General features: G+C 38.8%; 1 protein-coding gene across 3 annotated transcripts in view; it reads left to right on the top strand.

The window, feature by feature from the left end:
* Nucleotides 1-7,007, top strand: part of TMPRSS12 (transmembrane serine protease 12) — a 29,718-nt gene extending 22,711 nt beyond the window's left edge. The window contains exons 4-5 of one of the 3 annotated variants that reach the window (XM_049102729.1): nucleotides 325-467; nucleotides 6,801-7,007. In XM_049102729.1, the coding sequence (XP_048958686.1) occupies nucleotides 325-467; nucleotides 6,801-6,992 (335 nt within the window). In that variant the 3' untranslated portion in view covers nucleotides 6,993-7,007. Of the gene's footprint in view, nucleotides 1-324; nucleotides 468-1,755; nucleotides 3,638-4,193; nucleotides 4,770-6,800 lie in introns of those variants that run through there. The other 2 variants (XM_025477625.3, XM_049102730.1) reach the window with 2 other exon arrangements.
* Nucleotides 7,008-13,657: the final 6,650 nt, after the last annotated feature.

Below are 13,657 nucleotides of genomic sequence, written 5' to 3'. Positions count from 1 at the left end.
ACTCTCTCTCCCTCCCTCTCCTTCTGCCTCCTCACAAATAAATAAATAAATCTTTTTTTAAAAAAAGTAGAGACTTTTGAGAGACTTTCAAGAAGCAGAGGAAAGCAAAAATAATAATAACCTGAAATTCCTACTCTCTAGAGATAATTAACATTTGGTGACCATTCTTCCACAGTCTTCTTAGACATGCATGCATTTATGGATACAGCTTTACCTAGTTGTTGAACCACTTTGGAAAGAAAACCTATTCAACACGAACATTTTATGTTACTGTCAAAATGCCTGCTCTCCAAAATCATTTACTGTTATTTTTTTTGTTAACAGGTAATATTACAGATGTGTTACAGGAAGCAGAAGTGCATTATATCTCTCGTAAGATTTGTGGTTCTGAGCAGAGTTATGGGAAATTTATTCCTAACACTTCATTTTGTGCAGGTGCTGAAGATGGGATTTTTGATACTTGCAGGGTAAGAACAAACGATTTTCCTTTGAAATATTTTCTAAAGCTAGAAAGAAACTTCGACAAGGCCTTTGAACACTTTCTGGTGAGGTCTTAATTATCAAGTACTAAATTCTTTTTTCTCCTTTTTAACTACATTCCAATAATCCAAATCCTCTTGCTTTCCTGATTCCTTGGTTTCATGGTCAACTTTAGGCAAAATCTGCCTGAAATATTTCTTTTTTTATTACTACCTTTATTGAGATAATAATTTACATATATGCAATTCACCCATTTAAAGTGTACAACTCAATGGTTTTTTAGTATATTTACAGAACAGTACAACCATCATCATAATCTAATTTTAGAACATTTTTATCAACCCGAAAAGAAGCCTCTATGCATTACAGATCACTCCCCATTCTCTTCCCACCTGCCCCTGGACCTGAGCAACCACTAATCCCTATAGATTTGCCTATTCTGGAAATTTTGTATGAATGGAATCATTCAATATGCCGTCTTTTGTGATTGGCTTCTTCCACTTACCATATTTCCAGGGTTCATCCATATTGTAGCATGTATTAATACTTTATTCGTTTTATTGCCAAATAATATTCCGTTGTATGGATGTGCCTCATTTTACCCATTCATAAGTTGATGGAGATTTGAGCTATTTTTTTTTTTTTAGATTTTATTTATTTATTCATGAGAGACACGCAGAGACACAGGCAAGGGAAGCAGGTTCCCTGTGGGGAGCCCGATGCAGGACTCAATTCTGGATCCTGGGATCACACCCTGAGCCGAAGGCAGACACTCAACCACCGAGCCACCCAGGAGTCCTGAGATAGGAGCTATTTACACTTTTTTACTATTATGAATAGTTTCGTTATACACGTTTGTGTATACATTGTCTATGCATAGATATGTTTTTGTTTCTCTTGGAAATTTCACCTAGCACTGGAATTTCTGGGTCAATGTTTCACATTTTGAAGAATGGCCAAACTCTATCCAGAGTGGCTGCACTACTTTACGTTCTCGTCAGCAATACGAAGACTCCAATTTTTCCACATCCTTGTTTGCATTTGTTATTGTCTTTTTGATCATAGCCATCCTTGTGGGTGTGAAGTGGCATTTCATTGTGGGTTTAATTTGCATTTTCCTGGTGACTAATGATGTGGAGTTTTTCATGTGCTTATTGGCCAGTCATTTGTACGTCTTCTTTGGAGAAATGTCTATTTCTCTTTTGCCCATTTTTATTTTTATTTATTTATTTATTTATTTATTTATTTTTAAAGATTTTATTTATTTATTCATAGAGACACACAGAGAGAGAGGAGCAGAGGCGCAGGCAGAGGGAGAAGCAGGCTCCATGCAGGGAGCCCGACGTGGGAGTTGATCCAGGGTCCCCAGGATCAAACTCCGGGCTGCAGGCGGCACTAAACCGCCGCGCCACCGGGGCTGCCCTTGCCCATTTTTAGATTGAGTCATTTATCTTTTTTGTTATTGAGTCATAAGCATTTTTAAATATATTCTATATACATGTCTCTTACCAGATATGTGGTTAGCCGGTAACTTCTCCCATTCTGTGGTCTCTCTTTTCATTTCCCTGATGATATCATTTGTAGCATAGAAGTTTTTTATTTTTATGAAGTTGATTTATCTTTTTTGTTTTGTTTTGTTTTGTCTCTTGGACTTTCTGAATCTTTCTTTATCCCTCTTTTCTTCACTACTTCTAAATATATCAGCACTTCACTCCCAAGTGGTATCCCCATGCTCTAAACTTTTCCTACTTATTCTGGTTTCTGTAATCCAGGGTTTATCTTTCCAGTGTCCTTTGCTTTCAAAATTTTGCTGAATAAAACAGTAGAGAATCTAATCTAATTGAACTGCATTCATAAGCAAAACATCCTTGTTATCAAAAAAAATAACTATTCCATGCCTGCCTTATAGAGAGAAGCCGAAAACATCTTAGAAATACAGTCCTTAGGGCACCTGGGTGGCTCAGTCATTGAGCATCTGCCTTTGGCTCAGGTCATGATCCCAGGGTCCTGGGATTGAGTCCCACATCAGGCTCCCCCCAAGGAGACTACTTCTCCCTCTGCCCACGTGTCTCTCTCTCTCTCTCTGTCTCTCTCTCTGTGTGTGTGTCTCTCATGAATAAATAAATCTTTAAAAAAAGAAAAAGAAAGAAAGACAGACAGACAATCCTTGGGACACCTGGGTGACTCAGCAGTTGAGCGCCTGCCTTCGGCCCAGGGCTTGATCCTGGAGTCCAGGGATCCAGTCCCACATCAGGCTCCTTGCAGGGAGCCTGCTTCTCCCTCTGCCCATGTCTCTACCTCTGTGTTTGTGTGTGTGTGTGTGTGTGTGTGTGTGTCTCATGAATAGATACATAAAATCTTTAAAAAAAGAAAGGAAGAAAGGAAGAAAGAAAGAGAAGAAAGAAAAAGAAAGAAAGAAAGAAAGAAAGAAAGAAAGAAAGAAAGAAGAAAGAAGAAAAGAAAGAGAGAGAAAAAGAAAGAAAGAAAGAAAGAAAGAAAGAGAAAGAAAGAAAGAAGAAAGAAGAAAGAAGAAAGAAAAAGAAAGAAAGAAAGAAGGAAAGAAAGAAAGAGAGAGAGAGAGAGAGAAAGAAAGAAGAAAGAAGAAAGAAAGAAAGAAAGAAAGAAAGAAAGAAAGAAAGAAAGAAAGAAAGAAAGAAAGAAAGAAAGAAAGAGAGTCCTTAATCTTTAGGGGCTGAAACTGTTCTCTCAGTGTCCTTGCTGTTTTCCATGATTACCAGTCCTTCATAAGAGTGTTTTGGTGGAATGACAGTATTGCGTAAAGCAGGCCAGACATTTGTTATTTGTAATAGGACTGAGAGCCTTAGCCGTTTATTCCTGTTACCTTGCACCTGCCAACATTCACACTTAGAAAGATGCCATCTCTTGCAAGATACCGGTTCACTCCTCTCCACTAGTTAGCAAGGCACACACACACCTTAAAGAATGCTTCGTCCAGGGAAGCCTGGGTGGCTCAGAGGTTGAGCGTCTGCCTTTGGCTCAGGGTATGATCCCGGGACTACGGGATAAGTCCCTCAATCAGGTTCCCAGTATTGGAGTCTGCTTCTCCCTCTGCCTGTGTCTTTCTCTCTCTCTCTCTGTCTCTCATGAATAAATAATAAAATCTAAAAAAAAAAAAAAAAAAAAAAAAGAGAGAGAATCCTTTGTCCATCTTAAAGTTACACTTTTCACAGCATTAAGCAACAGAAGGACTCTATTAGTACTTACAGTATCTTGCATACTATTTCCCCAGTTATTTCTTCAGAATAATTGTACTAAAAAAATCCAAACAGGGCAGCTCCGGTGACTCAGCGGTTTAGCACCGCCTTCAGCCCTGGGCCTGATCTTGGAGACCCGGGATTGAGTTTCACATCAGGCTCCGGCCACGGAGCCTACTTCTCTCTATGCCTGTGTCTCTGCCTTTCTCTCTCTGTGTCTCTCATGAATAAATAAAATCTTAAAAAAAAAAAATCCAAACAATGTGATTTGTAGAATTCTGGTTCAAAACCATGTAGATAGGAAGTTATTCACCACCTCCAACTCCTGTCTGAGTTGGAATATAAAACTGAAAAATCTATGGCTTTTTATAACTTGAAGGTATATGGAAAATGTGTATTTATGTAAATGTATGACTAATGTGATTAATTTATTCCAGCTTTACTGTTGTTTAAAGACTACTAGAAGCAACTAACACTATTTTGGGACTTTTTTAATAGGGTGATAGTGGTGGACCATTAATGTGCTACTTTCCAGAACATAAACGATTTTTTGTAATGGGAATTACCAGTTTCGGATATGGCTGTGGTCGAAAAAATTTTCCTGGTGTCTATTGTGGGCCATCCTTCTATCAAAAGTGGCTGACAGATCACCTGTACCGGGCAAGCAGTAAAAGTATATTTAACATTAATATTCTACTTGGACAGGTCCTTGTAGCTTCAGGTTCTGTTGTCTTGCTAGCAATTCCATAATGAAATTCTGGAGAACCTCTATTTTACATTGTGTCCCTTTCCATGTTCTTTATAATGAAAATCATTTATTCTTTTGACAAGTGACTGCCCACTTACACTTCTCATGTGAACATTTTTTGGAACAAAAGGATTGTGACATATTAAATATTTGATTATAAATTTGGCACTGAATCACATGCTTCTTTGATGTATTTTGATTTTTTTTATAATCATAATCTCACATTTGGAATACTTTCCTAGAGTTTGTATAGAATATTCAGTTATTAAATATATACTTTATGTAAATAAATACCAAATAAAAAAGAGTTTATAATTAAAATGAAAGCTGTTCTTTTATTAATCAAAACAATTTCCCTTTAAGTTAGATTTTATTTAAAGCCATTTATTTGATATATATTTTTTAATTATCATCTTGTTTCTGGTTCTAAAATATACTTGGAGAAAGAGTATTTGCCTATTTTTAAAATTCTAACTGAAACAATTTTTAAAATATTGATACTTCCCTTTTTTTTTTTTAAGATTTTATTTATTTATTCATGAGAGACACAGAGAGAGGCAGAGACACAGGCGGAGGGAGAAGCAGGCTCCATGGAGGGAGCCTGACGTGGGACCTGATTCCAGGATTCCAGGATCATGCCCTGGGCTGAAGGCGGCACTAAACCGCTGAGCCACCCAGGCTGCCCACCCAATACTTCCTTCTTATGCCAGAAAAGAACAATGGTTCAGATACCCCCAAATAATTTACTTTTTTTAAAAAGATATTATTTATTCATGAGAGACACAGAGAGAGAGAGGCAGAGACACAGGCAGAGGGAAAAGTAGGCTCCCCGCAAGGAGCCTGATGCGGGACTCAGGGACTGGATCCCAGGATTCCGGGATCATGACCCCGGCCAAAGGCAGATGCCCAACCACTGAGCCACCCAAGCATCCCTCAAATAATTTACTTTTTATTTAAAAATGTATAATGTGACTTTCTTACAGCATTTTACCTACTTTCTAAACCTATTTTCTTGAATACCATGCCTGAATTTTGTATTCCTTGGGCTCTCTAAATTAACTATGAGAAGTGGCTAGGGATCCCTGGGTGGCGCAGCGGTTTGGCGCCTGCCTTTGGCCCAGGGCGCGATCCTGGAGACCCGGGATCGACTCCCACGTCGGGCTCCCGGTGCATGGAGCCTGCTTCTCCCTCTGCCTCTCTCTCTCTCTCTCTGTGACTATCATTAATAAAAAAAAAAAAAAATCTTAAAAAAAAAAAAAAAGAAGTGGCTAAAATGCTCACTAGGTAAGAGAGAGAATCCAACCTGGGATAAATTTTATCATGACTAATCTATAAATTAAATTATTAAAGCAAAAGAATAAGTTGATTGAATTCGTATCTAATATTAACAATAATAAATTCACATCTCCTTTGAGCTTTGGGAACCTATGTAGTAAAGGAGAAATAATTTTCTCATCCTTGTTTTTATATTCAACTAACCAAAACCAAGCATTTTGTTTTTGTTGTTGTCATTTTGCTTTGCTTTAACCTACTTTCAGGATTTAACTGAAAATAAGCATGAGTTTTCCATCTACTAATTTTCTTGGGGGAGGGAGCCTGGGTCCACTCTTGATTTTGGTTAGATCATGATATCAGTGTCATGAGATGGAGCCCCACACTGGGCTCCAGGCTGAATATGGAGCCTAAATAAGTCTCTCTCTTCCTCTCCCCTGTGTGTGGTCACATAAACATATGTGTGTACACTCTCTCTCCCTCTCAAAAAAAAGTCTCACAGGGATCATTACTGGTTTAACACTCAAGAGGTAGAAGACTATAAGTTTTATAGGCTTGTAAGCCACACTGACAGGACATTGACGGCTCTTTTTTTTTTTTTTTAAGATTTTATTTATTTATTCATGAGAGACACACAGATAAAGGCAGAGACATAGGCAAGCTCCATGCAGGGAGCACAACGTGGGACTCAATCCCAGGTCCCCAGAATCAGGCCCTGGGCTGAAGGCAGCGCTAAACCACTGAGCCATGCTGGCTGCCCTCAACTGCCCTTTCTTAAAAGAAACCCTAAGTTTTCCATTAACAAGGTTTTATAAGGAATTAGTTGGTAGCACTTGCATAGCAATCAGCATAATAATGTATGTTATTAGTCTTAATAGTAGTCTTAGTCTTTTCCTAATAGTAGTAGTCTTTTCCTAATTCCTTAATAGTAATTAGTCTTTTCCTATTTATATTTCCTGAGTACCATTCAGATTCACTTGATAGCCCTGAGTGTTAACATTAAGGAACTCTTCTAAAATATATTGACAGCACTGGGGGATGCTCTTGTTTTTTCACTTCAAAAGGATGTCTTAATTACTCTTTAGGTATGTATTTCTAATCAGGGAGGAGCAACTTCTACCAACAACTTCTTATTTTTTGCCCAGCGCTCACTTCAAGCAACTGGAATTCAGTCATATAACATTTCCCTCCACCAAAAGAGACTATTAGAGTCTATAGACTGCAATTTATTTTTAATTTTTTTTAGTATAGTTTACACAGTAATAAAATGGCAATAAATCATACCTATCAATAATTACTTTAAATGTAAATGGACGTAATGCTCCAATCAAAAGACATAGGGTGACTGGATTAAAAAAAAAAAAGACCTACCTATATGGTGCCTACAAGAGACTAATTTCAGACCTAAAGACACATGTAGGCTGAAAGTGAAAGGCTGAAAAAACATATGCCATGCAAATGGAAGAAGAAGAAAAAAAGAAGGCTAGGGTAGCAATACTTAGACCAAACGGACTTTAAAACAAAGACTGTAGTTGCAAAAACCTGCAACAAAATATCAGCAAATTGAATTCAACAATACATTAAAAAGAATCATTTGCCACAATCAAGTAGGACTTATTCCAGGGATATAAGGATGTTCAATGTTTACAAATCAATCAGCATGATACATCACATTATCAAGAGAAAGGATAAAAGCCTTATTATCAGCTCAACAGATGCCAAAGAGTATTTGACAAAAAAGAATATCCATTCATGATAAAAAAAAAGTCTCAGCAACGTGCATTTATTTATTTATTTATTTATTTTTATTTATTTGTTTATTTTTTTTTTGCAACGTGCATTTAGAGGGAACATACCTCAATACAATAAAGGCCATGGATGACAAACCTACAGCTAACATCGTATTGAACACTGAAAAACAGCTTTTTCTCTCAGATTGAGAACAAGACAAATATGTCTACTCTTGTCACTTTTATTCAATATAGTCCTGGAAGTCCTAGCCACAGCAATCAGATAAGAAAAAGAAATAAATTGGTAAGGAAGAAGTAAAACTGTCACTATTTGTCGATGACATGACATCACATAAAGAAAAACCTAAAGTCTCTACCAAAAAGAAAACAATCACAATTGCACCCAAAACAATAAAATACCTAGGAAAAAAATTTAACCAAGGTGGTGAAAGACCTGTGCTCTGAAAATTCTAAAATACTGATGAAAGAAATTGAAGACAATACAAATAAATGGAAACATATACCATGCTATGGATTAGCATGAGCTAATTAATTTCGTTAAAATGTCCAAACTACCCAAAGCAATCTACAGATCCCATGCAATCCCTGTCAAAATACCAATAGCATTTTTCACAGAACTAGAACAAATAATCCTACAAGTTGCATGGAACTAAAAAACACCCTGAACAGCTAAATCAATCTTAAGAAGAACAAAGGTAAATGTTTCACACTCCCAGACTTCAAACTATACTGTAAAGCTAGAGTAGTCAAAATAGTTTGGCAATGAACAAAAATAAACACATATATCAATAGAACAGAATAGAAAGCCCAGAAATAAACCCATATTCATATAGTCACTTAATCTATGACAAAAGAGGCAAGAACATACCATGAGGGAAAAGATAGTCTCCTCAAAAAATGATGTTAGGAAAACATATGCAAAAGAAAGCATATATGCAAAAAATGCAAAAGAATGATACTTTCTGGGCAGCCCAGGTGGCTCAGTGGTTTAGTGCCACCTTCCGCCCAGGGCTTGATCCTGGAGACCTGGAATCGAGTCCCACGTCGGGCTCCCTGCATGGAGCCTGCTTCTCCCTCTGCCTGTGTCTCTGCCCCGCACCCCCCCATGTCTCTCATGAATAAATAAATAAAATCTTAAAAAAAAAAAGAATGATACTTTCTTATGCCATATAGAAAAACAAACTCAAAGTGGATTAAAGACCTAAATGCAAAATAATAATAATAATAATAATAATAAAGACCTAAATGCAAAATCTGAAACCATAAAAATCCTAAAAGAAAACATAGCCAGTTATCTCTTGGACATTAGTCTTAGCAATATTTTCTTAGCCTTCTCAGGCAAGGGCAAAAAAACAAAAAACAAACAATTGGGACTACAGCAAACTAAAAGGATTCTGCAAAGTAAAGGAAACCTTCAACAAAATGAAAAAGCAATCTACTGAACTGGAGAAGATATATATAAAGGATATATTTAATAATGGGTAAATATACAAAATATATAAATAAACCATGCAATGCAACACCAAAAACCCCCAATCTGATTAAAAAATGGGCAGAGGACAGGGGTGCCTAGGTGGCTCGGCTGGTTAAACCTGAGCATCCAACTCTTGGTTTCAGCTCAGGTCATGATCTCAGGGTTGTAGGGCTCTGCGCTCAGCATGGAGTCCGCTTCAGATTCTCCCTCCCTCTTTCTGCCCATCTCCCCCACTCACTCTCTCTCTCTCAGATAATTTTTTTTTTAAAACGGGCAGAGGACCTGAATAGATATAAGACATCCAGATGGCCAAGAGCTACATGAAAAGATGCTCAACATCACTAATCATCAGGGAAATCAAAACCACAATGAGATATCACTTCACACCTGTCAGAATGACTAGTATCAAACCCTCATGCACTATTGATGGGAATGTAAATTGGTGCAGCCACTATGGAAACACTGTGGAGGTTCCTCGAAAAACTAAAAATAGAAATATCATACAATCCAGCAATCCACTACTAGATATGCACCCAAAGAAAATGAAAACACTAACTCGAAAGGATATAGCCATCCCTATGATCCTTGCAGCATTATATACAAGAGCCAAGATATGGAATCAGCATATCACCTATGAACAGATGAATGGATAGTGAAATAGTGAATAGTGAATGTAGTTTGGAATATTAGCCATAAAAAGAGTGAAATCTTGCCATTTGCAACAACATGGGTGGAACTCAAGGGTGTTATGCTAAAAGTAGACAGAAAAAGACAAATCCTATGTGATTTCACTAATGTGTGAAATCCAAAAAACAAAACAAATGAAAAAAACAAGACAAAATAGAGACTCATAAATACAGAGAACAAATTGGTGGTTGCCAGAGGGGAGGAGCATGGGGGAATGGGCAAAATAGGTGAAGAGGATTAAGAGGTACAAACTTAACTGCAATAAAATAAGGATAAAAAATGTACAGTGATATATAGTATAGGGAATATAGTAAATAATATTGTAATAACTTTGTTTCTTTTTTTTTTTTTAAGATTTTATTTATTCATGAGAGACAGAGAGAGAGAGAGGAAGAGACACAGGCAGAGGGAGAAGCAGGCTCCCTGCAGGGAGCCTGATGTGGGACTCGATCCTGGGACTTCAGGCCAAAGGCAGGCGCTAAACTGCTGAGCCACCCAGGGATCCCCAATAACTTTGTTTCTTTTTTTTTTTTTTAAAGATTTTGTTTATTTATTCATGACAGACATAAAGGGAGAAAGAGGCAGAGACACAGGCAGAGGGAGAAGCAGGCTCCATGCAGGGAGCCTGATGTGGGACTTGATCCCGGGACTCCATGATCACGACCTGGGCCAAAGGCAGGCGCTAAACCGCTGAGCCACCCAGGGATCCCCAATAACTTTGTTTCTTGATGTGACATTTCTCATTTTTACAATCAGAAAGTCAAATAAAAAACATCAATACTTTTATAACCACAAAGACCTTTCCACTTCCCCTTTCATGCAAGCTTGTACCTTGCTTCTTTCACTCATTACTTAATGAGGACCAATCTGAACTGCTGAGCTCTGCGAGGGCGGGGGGCTTGGTTTTAGTTTATTTTTTCTTTACTTTTTTCAGTAACATTTGTATCCTCTCTTTTATCAGAATTTAGGCCCTCATATACAAACACAAAGGAAAGCTAGTTGTATGTGAAATATTTATAAATGAATTAAATAGAACAAAGAAAAATTCTTAAGTTATTCCAAGGTTTACATTTTTAAAAATTTTTATTTATTTATTCATGACAGACACAGAGAGAGAGAGAGGCAGAGACACAGGCAGAGGGAGAAGCAGGCTCCATGCAGGAAGCCCGACATGGGACTCGATCCTGGATCTCCAGGATCACACCCTGGGCTAAAGGCGGCACTAAGCCGCTGGGCCACCGGGGCTGCCCTCCATTATTTTTTCTTTAATCTCTGTGTCCAACGTGGGACCTGAACTCATGACTCTGAGATTAAGAGTCACATACTCTACCAACAGAGCCAGCCAGGTGTCCCCATTATTGTAATAACGTTGAATGGTGACAAGAGATAACATTTATGGCGGTGAGCATTTTGTAATGCATATAAATATTGAATGACTACATTATACACCTGGAAGTAATATAATTGTATTATGTATGTCAACTATCCTTCAATTAAAAAACAAAAAACAAAAAACTGGGGCACCTGGATGGCTCAATAGGTTAAATGTCCAAGTGTCCGAGTATGGATTTCAACTTGGTCATGATCTCAGAGTCATCAGACTGAGTCCTTCATCCAGCCCCACACTGGGTATGGAGCCTGCTTAAGATTCTCTCCCTATATCCTCGCCCTTCCTTTCACTTTCTCTCCCCTTCCCTTTCAAAACAAAACAAGAAAAACAAAAAAGCTTTTTGACAAAACAAGAAAGAACAATCCAATGGAAAAAGAGTCTCTTCAACAAATGGTGTTGGGAAAACTGGACAGCAATATGGGGAAGAATGAAACTAGACCACTTTCTTGCACCATACACAAAAACAAATTAAAAATGGATGAGAGACCTAAATGTGAGACAGGAAACCATCAAAATCTTAGAGGACACAGGCAGCAATGTCTTTGACATTAGCTGTAGCAACCTCTTATTGATACTTCTCCAGAGACAAGGGAAACAAAAGCAAAAAATGAACTATAGAGACTTCATCAAGATAAAAAGCTTCCGCACGATAAAAGGAAACAATCAATAAAAAGGCAGCCTAGGAAATGGGAGAAGATATTTGCAAATGACATATCTGATAAAGAGTCAGTATCCAAAATCAATTGGATATCAGGGCAATTGATTGAACATATCAGGGCGGCCCCGGTGGCTCAGTGGTGTAGCGCCGCCTTCAGCCCAGGGCGTGATCCTGGTGACCGGGGATCGAGTCCCACGTCGGGCTCCCTACATGGAGCCTGCTTCTCCCTCTGCCTGTGTCTCTGCCTCTCTGTGTCTCTCATGAATAAATAGATAAAATCTTAGAAAAAAAAAAAAAGAAGAACGTATCAAACTCAACACCCAAAAGACAAATAATCCAGCTAAGAAATAGGCAGAAGACATGAATAGACATTTTTCCAAAGAAGACATCCAGATGGCCAAAAGACGCATGAAAAAAATACTCAACATCACTCGACATCAGGGAAATACAAATCAAAACGTCAGTGAGCCACTTCACACCTGCCAGAAAGTCTAAAATTAACTACACAGGAAACAACAGATGTTTTTTTTTTATTTTTATTTTTTATTTTTTTTAATTTATTTTTTATTGGTGTTCAATTTACTAACATACAGAATAACCCCCAGTGCCCGAACCCATTCCCTCCCACCCCCCGCCCTCCTCCCCTTCTACCACCCCTAGTTCGTTTCCCAGAGTTAGCAGTCTTTACTTTCTGTCTCCCTTTCTGATATTCCCCACACATTTCTTCTCCCTTCCCTTATATTCCCTTTCACTATTATTTATATTCCCCAAATGAATGAGAACATATAATGTTTGTCCTTCTCCGACTGACTTACTTCACTCAGCAGGAAACAACAGATGTTGATGAGGATGTGGAGAAGGGGGTACTCTCTTGCACCGCTGGTGGGAGTGCAAACCGGTGCAGCCACTCTGGAAAACAGTATGGAGGCTCCTCACAAAATTAAAAAAGTACAACCCAGCAATTGCACTACTAGGCATTTACCCAAAGGAAACAAAAATACTGATTCGAAGGGGCACATGCACCCTGAAGTTTATAGCAGCGTTATCAACAATAACCAAATTATGGGGAGAGCCCAGATGTCCATCGACTGATGAATGGATAAATAAGATGTGGTAAACATTTACGGTGGAATGTTGTGTGGCTGTCAAAAGAATGAAATCTTGCCATTTGCAATGACTTGGATGGAGCCAGGGTATATTATGCTAAACAAAACAAGTCACGGGATCCCTGGGTGGCGCAGCGGTTTGGTGCCTGCCTTTGGCCCAGGGCACGATCCTGGAGACCCGGAATCGAATCCCAGGTCAGGCTCCCGGTGCATGGAGGCTGCTTCTCCCTCTGCCTGTGTCTCTGCCTCTCTCTCTCTCTCTCTCTCTCTCTCTATCATAAATAAATAAAAATTAAAAAAACAAAACAAAACAAAACAAAAGTCAGCCAGAGAAAAACAAATACCATATGATTTCGCTTGTATGTGTAATTTAGGAAACAAAATAGATGAATATAGGGGAAGGGAAAAAAAGAGAGGGAGGCAAACCATAAGAGACTCTTTTTTATTTTTATTTTTATTTATGATAGTCACAGAGAGAGAGAGAGAGAGGCAGAGACATAGGCAGAGGGAGAAGCAGGCTCCATGCACCGGGAGCACGATGTGGGACTCGATCCTGGGTCTCCAGGATCATGCCCTGGGCCAAAGGCAGGTGCCAAACCCCTGAGCCACCCGGGCTGCCCTCCCCTTTTATTTTTATCTATTTATTTAGGGAAAGAGCACAGCAGGGGGAGGGGAAGGGACAGAGGAGAGAGAATCCGAGGCAGACTCCAGAGTGGAGAGCCCTGGGCTGGGCTGGGCTGGGTCCCACAAGCCTGAGGACCATGACCTGAGCTTTTTCCCCTAGTCTACGGCTTGTCTTTTTATTCTCTTAACAGTGTCACCGTCTTGCCCCCTGTCCTCTGCTCTCCCTGCCTCTGGCAACCACCAATCTGTTCT

This window comes from Canis lupus, chromosome 27 (assembly GCF_003254725.2).
Source record: "Canis lupus dingo isolate Sandy chromosome 27, ASM325472v2, whole genome shotgun sequence".
In the NCBI taxonomy this organism is placed as follows: Eukaryota; Metazoa; Chordata; class Mammalia; order Carnivora; family Canidae; genus Canis; species Canis lupus.
The sequence above is the reverse complement of the archived record's forward strand: the minus strand, read 5'-3'. Positions and strand labels throughout refer to the sequence as shown.